General features: G+C 36.6%; 1 protein-coding gene across 5 annotated transcripts in view; it reads left to right on the plus strand.

The window, feature by feature from the left end:
• The window catches only part of LOC121381191, a 62,468-nt gene that overhangs the window by 23,188 nt on the left and 22,532 nt on the right, over positions 1 to 16,748 (plus strand). For all 5 annotated transcript variants that reach the window (XM_041510378.1, XM_041510375.1, XM_041510379.1 and 2 more), the window contains 3 exons: positions 10,254 to 10,329; positions 13,599 to 13,714; positions 15,663 to 15,735. In XM_041510378.1, the coding sequence (XP_041366312.1) occupies positions 10,254 to 10,329; positions 13,599 to 13,714; positions 15,663 to 15,735 (265 nt within the window). The remainder of the gene's footprint in view (positions 1 to 10,253; positions 10,330 to 13,598; positions 13,715 to 15,662; positions 15,736 to 16,748) is intronic.

Genomic DNA, 16,748 nt, shown 5'->3' on the forward strand with positions numbered 1-16,748 from the left:
CCCCCCCCCCCCCCCCCCCCCCCCAACAGTCTGTGTCTTTGATGTAGAAATCCACCTCATTGCCTGGCCCGATTTCTTCACGAGTATAAGGAATCATGATCATGTCTGCTTCTTCTTGTGTACTGACACCTCTGGTAGGATTGCATTTTAGTCCATATTTTGTTGTGTTTGTCACTGTAACTTTATAACTTTATATGCCAGGATGTATTATTAGATGATCATTTGTATATCTAATTGATGTTATTGATAGGAGTAGGCTTTCGCATGTGTCATTGTCACATCATGGCCTGCAATAGTTTTCGATAAAATAGCGCTCAGATAGCCTGGTTAGTGGAACTATCTAATGTCATCTTTCATAAATATTATTGTGTTAAAAATAAATCTTACACCTATGTAACCATCTAATAGTGAATCAAAGTATGCAGGAAATGCTTCTGATCGCTGACAACATATATGGCAGATTAGAAGTGAATTTCTGCACCAGACGCACTTAGTTTTTATGCTGAGAAGATCACACACACTGATCCCAATAATTATCGGTACAGACGTAAGTCGCAACCAGATCAACATGCAACTAATTGATGATGAACTGGGTTCAGAAAGAAAATCAACATTACCAGGGTTGTAGTAACTGGATGTGACACAACAGGACAAATTGATGGTATATGCAAACAAATGTTATTGAATGTATTCGGGAAAGCTCCCCTGGCTATATCTGAAGCTCTTAGCCAGCTTGGAATTACTGATGAATCATACAAAGAGGTCAGTACTCCATTGCTCACGGGTCATTTGTACAATTGATGCAGCTATCCTGAGAGGAGAGAAGTTCAAGACACCATCACCAAACCAAAGTGTGGAAACACTGCCAAATATCTAATAACAGCATACCCAAAGAGCATATCTCCAAGCAAATATCCTAGCTTAGGATTCCATGCTACATCCAGTGATCTAGACCCATGGTTGGATCAAGGAGGATATATTTGTAAATGTGGTTGAAGGTGCAAGCTGCACCAGAGGCTGTGATAGAACTGATCAGATGCAACTGTGGTATCAGTAAGTGTTCAGGTAGATGAACCTGTAAGGAACACAACCTGCAATGTACAGAACTCTACAAGTGGTGATAGTTGTTGCAATACACATACCATTACAGACGAAGTTGATGCCTAATCAGGGGTCACAATGGAAAATAATTAATTTTAATCAGTTTTCAGATACATGTATGTAGGATATTTCTTTAGAAATTATTAAAGGGACATTCCCGAGTTTGTTTCAATGTTTAAGATGTTATCGACCAACAGAGACTTTTTGACGACTGTAATTACATATCAAATATATTTTTCTGCATAAAATATTAGTTACTGTATATTAAACGTGTTTCTGATCGTTGTAATATTATACTAGGTTAAATTTCTTTTTATTTCCTAAAAACTATTTTTTCGTACGTACGAAATTATTTGAAGACAAAATCCAGTTTGGGCTTCATACAAATATTAAAACAACCAGAAACACACTGAATATACAGACACTGATATTCTAAACAAGAATATATATCTAATATGTAAGTTTAATCGTAGAAATCTTTTATTGTTCGGAAACATCTTACAATGCAGCAAACTCGGGAATGTCCCTTTAAAAAGTGGCTAATTTACACAACATTATTTTATATAAGAATATTTCATTGGCGGCCATTTTGAATTTCAACATGGCTGTCATGCCCAAATGACTAAATAAAATGTTATCAGCGAGTTCAATGACCTCAAAAATGTAAATAGACACAACAGTTGTTTGTATGAAACAGAACTGGATTCTAAATGCTTACATAATTAAAAATATTCCAGGGACTGCAGCTTTAACTTGTTGAGCAAACATGCCTTTCCTTCCTTGTCCCAGAATCACCATCTGGCAAATATCCAAACAGTTATCAATAGGAATATGCTTGAACCAATATGGCATAAATAACTAAATTAATGCCTTTGGTTCGCAATAGTTCTTTAATACAATATAGGTACACATTTATGTGTATTTCGTAAATGATTGATTATTGGCTGGATTTTCAACGAAGCTTGAATAGAAAAACAAACAATGGTTGCTAGAAAATAGTAATCAGTGTAAACACGCATGTGTTTTATAAGTAATTAACTTTATTGTGAAGAACTGACAGAGCATAATAATGTATAGCACGCGCCAACGAATGATCGTTGTTGACAACGTCTCCGCACATTGTTCGGTCAAAAGGGTATCTTTGTCCGCGTTCAGTCGGTGTAGTGCGAACGTTTGCCTTGATTAGGGGGACGTTCAGCTGACCGTTTGTCATTATCGCTTGATAGACTGATTTTTAGCTCCACGTTAAACCGAATGACCATTTCGGGAACCAGTCAACAGTTTGCAAGCGTTTTGCAAAAACCGATTGACTGAACGTTGGTTGTTGCGTTTAACGTTAAATAAATACCGGCCTCGATGGTGTTGTGGTTAAGTTATCAGACATAAGGCTGGTAGGTACAGGGTTCGCAGCCCGGTATCGGCTCACACCCAGAGCGAGTTTTAACGACTAAGTAGGTAAGTGTAAGACCACGACACTCTCTTCTCTCTAACTGACCACTAACAATTAACAACTAACCCACTATCCTGGACAGACAGCCCAGATAGCCAAGGTGTGTACCCAGGACAGCGTGCTTGAACCTTAATTGGATATAAGCACGAAAAACAACTTTAAAAAAATAACCGACAAAGCACATTCACTGAAAGCTCGTTGCGTGATTATTGTAACCCAACCATTTGTCACCCTTTAAAGCCGCACACCCTAGTTCCATCCAGCGAAAATAAATTATAATTTGGTTAATCTACAAACCTGTACCACACTTAGATCACGTTTTTATCAAATGGAGTGAAAAAGCAGGTTTTATATCGATAAATACCATGGGAATCCCCATGTCCCAATTGCTTGAAATAATTTTGAAAGTTAGTATTCTGATGTCACCGGTAGATGTCGCTCGAAGCACAACAATGCCTACTTCACGACAAATTTCACAGACTTGGGGTGCGTTCCTTTCACCTCTCCTGGACATGTTCCAACTGTTCTGTCCTGGTTGTATCCCGTCTCCAGATATCGTAAGACTTAGCAAAATTATTGGTTTTAAGGGTTTGTAACGTTTTGTATTGAGACACTTACTTGTCTGAACTTTATTGTTACCAAAAATGTTCACGAACTGTGAAGAAAAATCTCACAAATGAACAACAAGCAAACGACAACAAATCGGATGTTGATTGCGCGAACCGTGCACGAGAAAACAAACCGAACCAAAATGATAACGGTCACGTGGTATACCAACGTCTGTGACGTTTACACAGGAAGATTCCCTCTAAAAATAGATTGGACCTCGCTTGCTTAACGGTTTTTTCTCGAGTGCGCGCGGGTTTTTAAGAAATACAAAACATGCATTTCGTGGTTTTACAAACATCAGGATTACCAGGATTACCAAAAAGCACTTCAGGTGAATGGACAAGTGTATTCTAAATAATAAAATGTAAGTAAAGTGCAATTTTATTTGTGAAAAAATGGGTTTAATAGCGAAAAACAACGCCGTAATGGTTAACAACTAGCCGTAACTAGGGTGTGTCCCTTTAACACTAATAATGGGCGCAACTGCAACCAATATTGTAACTTTGTGTTGGGTGTAGGCCTACTAACGCATAATATAGTCGATAATGTCGATGCAGTATAGGCTGTAGACAGCTAATGTCACTTGGTAACTAATGGGTGAATGTTCATAAACAGAACTTCAACTAAAATTAATCTCTTTCTCCCCTTATTAATTTGTACGCATTGTCCAGCCACCGGTGTGATGGAATAAGGTTGTCTTTCTGTCCGTTCGTCCGTTCATAATTTGATAAGGTCCTTAGTTCATGCTTAAACACATTTTGTATAAACTCCAAAAAATGGTTCGATACCAAATATCATTTGACTCTGTGTAGGGTGGGATTTAGCTCAGTCGATTGAGCGTTTGCCTGAGGTGCCTGCGTCGCAGGATCCAACCACCTCAGTGGATCCGTTCACGTGATTGGATTTTTTTCTCGTTCCAACCAGTGCACCACAACTGGTCAACGGCCGTGGTATGTGCTTTCCTGTCTGTGGGAAAGTGCATATAAAATATCCCTTGCTGTATTAGGAAAAATGTAGCGGGTTTCCTCTGTTGACTACGAGTCAGAATTGCCAAATGTTTGACACCCAATAGCCGATGATTGATTAATCAATGTGCTCTAGTGGTATCGTTAAACAAAACGAACAAACTTAACCTCTGTGGTAATACTAGTATTCTGTTCGCTTCAGTGTTATTCAATATTTACTCTGGGACACCGTTGGTATCTTAGTATGTTTCTCACAGTTCTACCAAGCATCAATTAATGCACAGTATACGTCTACGCGTGATCTTTTTCTTTCTTTTAAATTATTTTCGTGCTTATATCCAAGGTTCAAGCACGCTATCCTGGGTACACACACAGGAGTCAGCTATCTGGGCTGTCTGTCCAGGACAGTGGGTTAGTTGTTAATTGTTAATGGTTGGTGACAGAGAAGAGTGTGTAGTGGCCTTACACTTACCCACTGCGTCGTTAAAACTCGCTCTGAGTTCGAGCCGGTACCGGGCTGCGAACCCTGTACCTACCAGCCTTGTGCCCGATGGCTTAACCACACGATACCACCGAGGCTGGTACGCCTACGATTTATACCAAGCGCTTTTGTACTTCTGGTAAGGAATGTTCCGCATCAGTGTCTATTCAAGATTTAGTTAAGAGACACCGTTGGTATCTTAGTATTTCCCCCACAATTCCATCAAACATCAATTAAAGGCGCATACCCTACTTTCAACCCGTAAAAATGGACACTAAGTTTGGTTAAGTTACAAACCTGTAACATATTTGGATAACTTTACAAGAGAGTGAAAGTCTGTGAAGTTGAAACGGTAAAATACCGTTTAAAAATAGACTATAAAACTCGACTCCATAACTGTTACTTCTCAGACGCACGTGCTTTTTTAAAAATATTTTTACAAATGCATTTTGTGATATTAGAAACACCAGGATGACCAGAAACACTTCGGTTGTATGGAAATGGATAAACTAAACTAAACAATAAAATATAAGTAAAGTTTGATTTTAGTTATCATAAACGGCTCTAACGGTGACAAATATACCTATAGTGTTTAAAAACTAAGGTCTGTCCCTTTAAGGCACGGTATACGTCTGCGCGTGGTTTTCTGCTTCGTCGGGTCGTGTCTACGTGTAACTAACACTCTTGTCAGTAGAGCTTCTGCGCAACATTAATGAACTAATACATTTTTAAGTGGTCTCTAAACTAATGAAAGGAAATGTGTTCAACTGTAGATTTAATGTATTTTCTTTCAAATGTTGGAGCTATTCTGCTCTACAGCCCCATGCGAACATACATTTTCCATTACAGTTACGAAACATAAAGAAGAGCATGATGTGAATACATCATGAGAGTGTCTCTGTTAGTATTGCGTGTATCGTGATATAACGAGAATAATTATATCTGAGACCCGTTCACGTAGGTGAGAGAAATGACGAAGATGGTGAGACAGTTGATGTGGATGAAAGACACTAAGAAAATGGTGAGACAGTTGATGTCAACGAAAGAAACGATAAAAATGGTGAGACAGTTGATGTGGATGAAAGAAACAAAGAAAATGGTGAGACAGTTGATGTGAATGAAAGAAACGGTAAAAATGGTGAGACAGTTGATGTTGATGAAAGAAACGGTACAAATGGTGAGACAGTTGATGTTGATGAAAGAAACTAAGGAAATGGTGAGACAGTTGATGTTGATGAAAAAAACTAAAAATGGTGAGACAGTTGATGTGAACGAAAGAAACGATAAAAATGGTGAGACAGTTGATGTGCATGAAAGAAACTAAGAATGTGGTGAGACAGTTGATGTGGATGAAAGACACTAAGAAAATGGTGAGACGGTTGATGTGGATGAAAGACACTAAGAAAATGGTGAGACAGTTGATGTGGATGAAAGAAACGGTAAAAATGGTAAGACAGTTGGTGTGGATGAAAGAAACTAAGGAAATGGCGAGACGGTTGATGTCGATGAAAGAAACTAAGAAAATGGTGAGACAGTTGATGTCGATTAGAGACAAAAATTATGTTATAATGCTAGGTTGCATCTCGTGAAACCACTAGCAGGTGTGTGTGTGTGTGTGTGTGTGTGTGTGTGTGTGTCTGTGTGTGCGTATGTGTGCGTATGTGTGTGTGACTTTTGATCATGCTCATATACCACAGAGGTTTCGAGCATGTCTGTTCCCGGTTCCGCCTCTGGATAGCCAGGAGCCCAACCCGGGACAGAAGACTAACAGGTAGGTAGGTTGCTACAATCTACGTGTGGTGGAGAATCTAGTCATTTAGACAATGGAATGCGAGCTTGCTGAGGTATTTTATTAGGTACGCCTCGAACACAAAATACACCAATTGGTACAGGTAGACTGACAGACAGACAGTCAGTCAGACTGTACTTTGGTAAATACCAAAATAAATATGCATTTGGCGGTCTTCTCAAATAGACAGATTGACAGACAGATAGATAGACGATGAATGTTTTATTCATTCAATACCAAAATAAATATTTATTGATGGAAAAAATAGTTTTACTCTAAACAGGTTAAATTAATCATTGCATTTGTGCTCATGATTGTTCACGCTTTTAAATTTGTATTATATGATGTAATTGTATACGTGACATTTTAATTTGCGTGATTTTTATACATATTACTGTTATATTTTCATTTTATATTACAAAATTGCCATTTTCTTCCACTGGATTTTTTTTTTAAATAAATTATTTTACGAAGTACAGGTGGCGGCTCTATTCTGTACAACTGTGTACATATGCTTTGTAAACAAACATTATTGTAACCCCATTGAAAAGTACAGGTGGCGGCTCTATTCTGTACAATTGTGTACATGTTCTTTGTAAAAAAAACATTATTGTAACCCCATTGAAAAGTACAGGTGGCGGCTCTATTCTGTACAACTGTGTGCATGTGCTTTGTAAAAACCATTATTGTAACCCCGTTGAAAAGTACAGGTGGCGGCTCTATTCTGTACAACTGTGTGCATGTGCTTTGTAAAAGCCATTATTGTAACCCCATTGAAAAGTACACGTGGCGGCTCTATTCTGTACAACTGTGTACATGTTCTTTGTAAAAGCCATTATTGTAACCCCATTGAAAAGTACAGGTGGCGGCTCTATTCTGTACAACTGTGTAAATGTTCTTTGTAAAAGCCATTATTGTAACCCCATTCGAAAGTACAGGTGGCTGCTCTATTCTGTACAACTGTGTACATGTTCTTTGTAAAAACCATTACTGTAACCCCATTCAAAAGTACAGGTGGCGGCTCTATTCTGTACAACTGTGTACATGTTCTTTGTAAAAGCCATTATTGTAACCCCATTGAAAAGTACAGGTGGCGGCTCTATTCTGTACAACTGTGTGCATGTTCTTTGTAACAGCCATTATTGTAACCCCATTCAAAAGTACAGGTGGCGGCTCTATTCTGTACAACTGTGTGCATGTGCTTTGTAAAAAACATTATTGTAACCCCATTGAAAAGTACAGGTGGCGGCTCTATTCTGTACAACTGTGTACATGTTCTTTGTAAAAGCCATTATTGTAACCCCATTCGAAAGTACAGGTGGTTATTCTATTCTGTACAACTGTATACATGTGCTTTGTAAAAACCATTATTGTAACCCCATTCAAAAGTGCAGGTGGCTGCTCTATTCTGTACAATTGTGTACATGTTCTTTGTAAAAGCCATTATTGTAACCCCATTGAAAAGTACAGGTGGCGGCTCTACTCTGTACAACTGTGTACATGTTCTTTGTAAAAGCCATTATTGTAACCCCATTGAACAGTACAGGTGGCGGCTCTATTCTGTGCAACTGTGTACATGTTCTTTGTAAAAGCCATTATTGTAACCCCATTGAAAAGTACAGGTGGCGGCTCTATTCTGTACAACTGTGTACATGTTCTTTGTAAAAGCCATTATTGTAACCCCATTGAAAAGTACAGGTGGCGGCTCTATTCTGTACAACTGTGTACATGTTCTTTGTAAAAGCCATTATTGTAACCCTATTGAAAAGTACAGGTGGCGGCTCTATTCTGTACAACTGTGTACATCACATCACATCTTACCTGTTATGGGCGCAATTGCAACAAGTAAAGTCACCAGGGCTGCGTTCAGCCAGACCGAGCAAAACAACGTCCGCTAGACTGGCGTATGCGCTTCACGTTAAACCAAAGGACCACGTCGGGAACCAATCAAATAGTTCGCGAACGTTAGCAAAACGTTCGCTGACTGAACTCAGGGCAGAGCTTGCAGAAACGGGCATAACCGTTATAATGTTCTATAGCTATGAAAGCACTATTGCATTCCACTGACGGTAGTGGTTGCATTTGAGACGGTTATTGCTATCGGGTTACACTAATGGTTACATTTCGTCCATAGGTGTTAATGGGTGATAATACTGGTACAGTTACGCCCACTATATTAGAGTTACAATAACGGTTGCATAGAGAATAATACATGGGTGGCCGTTAGATACCATTTATCTTACGAGTTGTCTTAAAATGTATCTAACAAGCGAAAGCGAGTTTGATACGTTTTTTAAACAAAGAAAGAAAGAAATGTTTTATTTAACGACACACTCAACACATTTTTTGAGAGGAAACCCGCTGTCGGCACTACATGGGATACTCTTTCCGATTAGCAGCAAGGGATCATTTATTTGCGCTTCCCACAGGCAGGATAGCACAAACCATGGCCTTTGTTGAACCAGTTATGGATCTCTGGTCGGTGCAAGTGGTTTACACCTACCCATTGAGCCTTGCGGAGCACTCACTCAGGGTTTGGAGTCGGTATCTGGATTAAAAATTCCATGCCTCGACTGGGATCCGAACCCAGTATCTACCAGCCTGTAGACCGATGGCCTAACCACTACGCCACCGAGGCTGGTCTTTAAACAAAGAGTTGTAAGATAAATGGTATTTAACGGACACGAATGTATTATTCTATTTCTTACATATCCTCAAAACCCAGGTTTTATGCACATTTTAACATCTTTTTCGACTAAAAGTTATTTACAGACTTTGCACTTGTAACTAACTTACGCGGCACAGTCAAATTGTCAGGTTAACTATACGTCACAGTGTAATTGATTTCGATTGTGCTGTTTTTTCATTGGATGTACGGCATTGGTGACTTGGTCATCACCTAAGAGCAGCCAGTCGTATGTCTTGAAATTGGTAACAGACGTATATGTGTAAACAAGTATGTGTTATCAAAAATAACGAATGATGTTCTCACCAACGGGTGTGTAAAAAAAATGCGTTAACATAATATTATAATTTGCTTATTAGAAAACCTGTACGTCACTACACTCTTCTGAACAGCAGTTGTTTCGTTACTCATCCGTGCATTATTGTTTGCTAATTCTTACAGCAACAAAATATATTTTTAAAACATTATGTTATCATTCTGCACTTGCTTTGCATAATCTATGTTGCTATTATAATTACATGTTTTGGACGAAAAATATTCTAGACGTATTTTAAAATGTCAACACAACATCGAAAAGTTAAAGTTTTTTGTTTTGTTTAACGACACCACTAGATCACATTGATTTATTAATCATCGGCTATTGGATATCAAATATTTGGTAATTTTGACATATAGTCTAAGAGAGGAAACCCGCCACATTTTTCCATTAGTTGTCGGGTATCTTTTATATGCACCATCCCACAGACAGGATAACACATACCACGGCCTTTGATATACCAGTCGCGGTGCACTGGCTGGAACGGAAAATAGCCCAATAGGCCCACCGACTGGGATCGATCCCAAACCGACCGCGCATCAAGCTAGCGCTTTACCATTGGGCTACGTCTCGCCCCATGGCGCCTGACAGGTACACAATTTTTTTAATTTTTTTAAAACAACAACACCTAATGTTGAAATGTATAATGAGTTAATTATAAAAACAAAACTGAATACGTTTGCCGTTGAGTTGTAGTTTATGTTTTAACTTGTTCAAGGACATATTTATTTATTTGTTTAATCGTTGATTTACCTATCTATTTATTTATGTATTTATTTATTATTTATTTATTTATTAGTTCATTCATTCACTCATTCATTCATTCATTCATTATGTCGTGTTTTGTTTTTTTCAGTCATGTATTCACATACAGTTGGCGATCCTTGTAGAGACTGCCGCGACACTTACAATAATGGTGGCAAAAACTGCACGTAAGATTACGTCTTATATCGTAAAGTACCTAAAAAACAACGCTTTTGAAATACTTAAAGGGACATTCCTGATTTTGCAGCATTTTTTAAGATGTGATCGACTAACAGAGACTTTTTAACAATTGTAATTACATATCAAATATATTTTTCTGCATAAAATATTAATGGCTGTATATTAAACGTGTTTCTAATCGTTCTAATATTTGTACTAGATTAAATTTCATTTTATTTCCTAAAATATTTATTTTTTCGTACGTACAAAATTATTTGAAGACAAAATCCAATTTAGCCTTCTTACAAATATTAAGACGACCAGAAACATTGAATATACAGATACTGATATTCTAAACAAGAGAATATATTTATCATGTAAGTTTAATCGTAGAAATATTTTATTAGTCGGAAACATCTTACAATGTAGCAAACTCAGGAACGTCCCTTTAAAATATAAGCACTATATAACTACTGTTCTCTTTATTGCATTACAAAAAAGTTTAAAATGAAATATGGTTAATGGATATAAAACATGATTAATTAGACTACACATGGAAAAAGGAAACGTCATAGTGATTCATACACCTATTCACTTTATGGTCCGTGGATCAACATATTGTCCGGCGACCTATGATTTTTTTTTTTTTTTTTTTTTTGGGGGGGGGGGGGGGGCATTCCAGTAATATAAGAATAAATCTATAATATGTGAAAATTTCAAGGTGTAATGACTTTTAAATTTTGACCGAATAGTATTATTTTCCCATAATGACGTCGGATATCTGCTTTATCCTGTTCAGGCTGAATGAGATATTCCGCTGGGCAGAGCCTCGCGGAATTTCCCATGTCTACCTTCACAGGATAAAGCAGATATTTGACGTCATTAACTAGTCATTCTCTATATAATATTTATTGTTAGCGTTTGCTTTAAAGCGAAGCACTGCTTTTTCGATTTCTTATCATAGAAGAAAGGAATGTTTGTTTTACGACACCCCAGCACATTATTCAACCAATGACTATTATACAGGTTCCCCATCTGGGAAATATAACTTTTGACATAGAGAATAACACGCTGTTGCCACAGCCTCTTTCTTTTACTTGTCACCGGTGGATCTTTTAGTGCACTTTTCGACATACATCATGTCTTTTTTAATATGGTATGTGTTGTCGACTACCCTCGATGGACTACTTTATTCTCAATCAGTGCCTCCACGAATGGTATACAAACGGCCGTCGCATGTGCATATAAAAGATCCATTTTGTTACCAGTAGCTTGTGTAACAGTAACGGTTTTTAGGAGCGGAACGTAGCCCAGTGGTAAAACACTCGCTTGACGCGCGGTCCGTTTCGGATCGATCCCCGTCAGTATATTTCTCGCTCCAGCTAGTGCACCACAACTGGTACATCAAAGGCCGTGGTATGTGCTATCCTGTATATGGGATGGTGCATATAAAAGATCCCATGCAGCTAATCGAAAAGAGTAGCCCATGAAGTGGCGACAGCAGGTTTCCTCCCTCAATATCTGTGTGGTCCTTAACCATATGTCTGACGCCATATAACCGTAAATAAAATGTGTTGAGTGCGTCGTTAAATAAAACATTTCCTTCCTTCCAGTAACAGTTTCTTATCTTTCACACAAACTCGTCTATCCTGGATTGTTCCCCTTGACAGCTGAAGTACATGTTTCGAAATCAGCATTGTCATCTGATTATTTTAGTTGTTATGTTAATTCACCCTAACACACATTACCTGTATAACGTTTAAACTATTGCTTACTATTAACTGGTAGAATGAGTTAAAAATAATTAACTGTATATATCTATATGCATGCATGCATATATATATATATATATATATATATATATATATATATATATATATATATATATGCATACATATATATACATACGTGCATGCATACAGACCGACCGACCAACCGACATACATACAAACATACATACATTCATTTGCAAAGGGCGATTACGAATTTTACAAAGATAGTCTGTTGGGCGACCAATGATTTTTAGGGTCTGGCGAGTAAGGTACCATTTTTTTTTAAATGCGCTGATACTGTGACAAAACACACCGCGTCTGTGACAAAACACATCGCTCTGAATGCTATGATAAAAATGAATCATATTTAATTAGTTTATTTTATTTTGTGACAAAATCAAAATCTATATTGTAGTTTTAACTCACACAAATAACAATGGAATTTTCTAATAATACAGGAATTATTCCATTGGTCAGTTAATTGATTGTCGTTGTCGTTATTATTTTAAGTTTATGCAATCTGCATGACATTAGAACAGATCAGATCTAAAGTGTTGATATCAATATTTACATGATACCATAACCGTCCAAAGAGTATCGTAATAAACAGTACGTTTTCATGCTTTGTAGTGTAATAAAGTGCATCGTATATTTTGGTAAAATGTTTGTTTTTGTGCGTTTTCCCACATATTTATTTTTCTTTCGATATTTATTTCATTAGTAGTCTACTAGTGTAGCATTTACAATATCTAAATTAACCACACACGTGTTCGTATACACACATGCACACGCATGCACACGCACGCACGCGCTCGCATTACTACATTTTGTATCAAAAGGGAATCTATGTAATTCATAATGAATAAAGATAAAGTTCTGATACCGGTTTTAATTTCCTTCCTTCCTTCCTGTACGACAAAACCGTAATACATGATCAGGGCACAACGCAGTCGAACGCGCATTTGGCAAACTAGTGGATGCTTCCATGAATCTTTATCTAGTGCCTCGTATGTAGGAGGACAGCCGCTCCCGAGTAAATCATTTACTGGAGATTTCATCCCTCTTGCATCGCCACAAAAAAGACTGCCTCTACCAGACTAGTTTTACTGAATAACGCGCAGTTCTACCTTTAGTCTATTTTTACTGCATTATATATATTTTACTTCAGGATAATGCAAGTCAAACTGCATACCTTGGCTGTTCTAGCATTTTGTCTTCATGTCTGTATTAAGAATGAGATTTAATCTGTATAATTTAATGGTAACTGGTAGATACATTTTTTTATATATACAGGATTTCTTTTTTATTTGTGTTGGTATATGTAGGTTTAAATTTCTCCAACCAGAGATATCCTGGACTTGCGAAATATCGCATGTCGAGATAACGATTTTTTATATCATCATCATCATCATCATCGTCACCACCATCACCAACACCATTATCATCATCTTGATCATCATCATCATCTTCATTATTTCATTGTGTATGAATTAATTTCATTTCAGTGACATAATGGCGTATACAAAATGTATCTTTGAGGCGGCCAGTGACGATTGTTTCAACTCTGCTGATAGTTACCTGCGCACTGGGGACAGAGACCGTGCAAATGTTGCTCCTTGTGGCAAGTATAGTTCATAAATTTAAAGCTCGGAGGCGGGATCTATCTCGATTTTCTCTTCTTGTTTTTAAGAGAGAGAGAGAGAGAGAGAGAGAGAGAGAGAGAGAGAGAGAGAGAGAGAGAGAGAGAGAGAGAGAGAGAGAGAGAGAGAGAGCGAGCGATACAGAGAGAGAGAGAGAGAGAGAGAGAGAGAGAGAGAGAGAGAGAGAGAGAGAGAGAGAGAGAGACTCACACACACAGACACCCCCATGTGTTAAAGGGACATTCCTGAGTTTGCTGCAATTTTTAAGATGTTATCGACTAACAGATACTTTTTAACGATTGTAATTACATATCAAATATATTTTTCGGCATAAAATATTAGTGGCTGTATATTAAATGTGTTTCTGATCGTTCTAATATTTGTACTAGGTAAAATTTCATTTTATTACCTAAAATAAAAAAAATCGTATTTTTCGAAATTATTAAAAGACAAAATCCAGTTTGGGCTTCTTACAAATATTTAGACAACCAGAAATACATTGAATATACAGACACTGATATTCTAAACAAGAAAATATATTTAATATGTATTTTTAATCGTAGAAATAGATTAGTAGTCGGAAACATCTTACAATGCAGCAAACTCGGGAATGTCCCTTTAATGGATGATAAACAAAGTTATGTGCCTAATTGCACTATGGGTCCAAGTTGCTATCCTTTTAATCATATTACATTCTTTTCTCTTTTTGTTGATAATTCATCTATTTATCTAACTTATTATCTTTATCATAATTCATGACCCTTATATTTTTTTAAGTTGCATTTGAGATTTAAGAAATATATCTTAATGGTTAGAGTTTGGACAAAACCACTACAAACACAACTGATATAATTGATGTGACTTGGTTTGTGAGTGGTCAAATTGATTGAAACATATTTTAATATTGTAATATATTTTTGCAATTTAAATATGAACAGAAATAAATATTATTGAAAAAGAGAAAGAAGAATTAATAAAGGAAACAAAAAAAAGAGACGCCATAAAGTTTTCTATGTGTTCTATAATTAGACAGCAGGTTTGATAAAGGAAAACACAAAAAGGCATCGCAATGATTACGTAATGGCTACACAAATAATAATAGCAATAAAATAAATAAATAGTAATAATTTTAAAGATCCATAATTTATTTACTAATTATGGGAAACGTTTTGTTTCATTTATATACTTATGTACATGAAATAATATTTCTTTATTGTCTCCTTCACTCGGAGTATTTTTACCATTTAAAACTAGTTGTAAATCTATTGGCGGAAATCTTTGCAATGAATTCCACAGAGTGCGTCTTTGCCTTACATATAAAATGCATTCACAGAAAAAAATGATAATTGTTTTCAAAATTGTATCCACAACTGCACGAGGAATCGGTGCTAAGACCAATTCGATATAAGTCTGCTTTTAAATCGCTATACCTGTGTCTTAACTTGGTATGTAATACATTTTCTCTTCTATTACCAAATGAATAGTATAGCTGTTTGTGGAATACTGTGTATCATAAAATCAGGAGCCATACCTTTCATTATTTTAAACATTGCACACAGCGTTTTGAAGTTACGCCTGGAAGTAAGTGTTGCTAATCCAGTTTTGTAAAAAAAAACCCTTTCTGGATGCAAATTTGGGCAAACCCGTGATTAATCTAGCGGCTTCTAATTGTACTTTTTCAATATTGTCTTCCCCTACTAAAGAACACCCATCCCATACTTCCGATGCATATTCAAATATCGGGCGGATAAAAGTTATATATATTTTCAATAATGTTTGTCGATTTAATAAATATTTGTATTTCCTGAATGGTCAAATCATTATGTTACCCGTCACTATAGATATCTGGATAGTATGTAAAAACAAAACAAAAATCACTTCGTTTCTCCTTATTAGATTTAATGCGGAATGAATGTGCTTACCTTGTAGAATTTGTCGACACATGCAAGTGTCAAGTGGAACGGGCAATGGCAGCCATTAGTTCCAACCCAGAGGAGTGCAGGTTTGTATATTATCTTCTTATTATTGTATTTATTATCTATATAGTACACCAATTGCGTGGCAGTTTATTAGGGGTTAGGATATGGAGTGGTGGTATTTTTCTGGAGGGGTGTTTTTTTGTTTTGTACCTGGGATGGGGAGGTGAGGGGTTTAGGTCTTTCCACCGTTCGGGGTGAAGGGTTACTTCTTTTTTTCTTAGCGGGTTTTTTCTTTCTTTCTTTCTTCGGGTATGTGTAGGGTTTGTTTGGGTTTTTTTTTATTATTGTTCTCTTTGGTTGGTTGATTGGGGGGGGGGGTGATGGGGGGGGGGGGTAGATTATATTAATGACATGACAATTTCCGAATAATAGTGCTCTTTATTCAACATGAGAGAAATCAGCAGAAGAACAATACGCCACGTGTAATTAATGTATAATGTTCGTGTTAAATGTACCGAGAAAACTTAACTTGCTATCATACACCACACAACCTATGCTGCAGAGAGCGAAACGCATTTGTTAGTTAATATTACCTTCTTCAGAATTATCAAACATCACACAATTTATGCTGTAGAGAGCAACGCATTTTTATTTTTTTTTATTTTTTTTAAATATTTATTTCCCCCAGACCATTCTGACCATGTCAAGGTTGGGGAGCCTTGAATTCATGGCCTTACATCAAAGTGATATAATTTATATATTATGAGTACATATATCTAATTTGTGGTATAATAATGTTATATAGTCACATATAACAATTTGATACATAAATGCATTTGTAATGTTTCTGTATAAATTAAAGATTGGCAAAAAAACAAACAAATTGCTATGACGCATAGCATGGAAAGGATTGGGAAATATAGGAGAAGAAGAAAGAAGATATAATGGTTAAAACACAAAATAATAAATTGATAAATAATAAATAAACAAACAAACAAACAAACAAAACAAAACAAATAAACAATTTTTTTTTAAATACTGGTGGGGGGGGGGGGGGTATATCTATATTAGTACGAAACGAAAAAGACCTGGAATT

Source organism: Gigantopelta aegis, chromosome 9 (assembly GCF_016097555.1).
Source record: "Gigantopelta aegis isolate Gae_Host chromosome 9, Gae_host_genome, whole genome shotgun sequence".
Taxonomy (NCBI): Eukaryota; Metazoa; Mollusca; class Gastropoda; order Neomphalida; family Peltospiridae; genus Gigantopelta; species Gigantopelta aegis.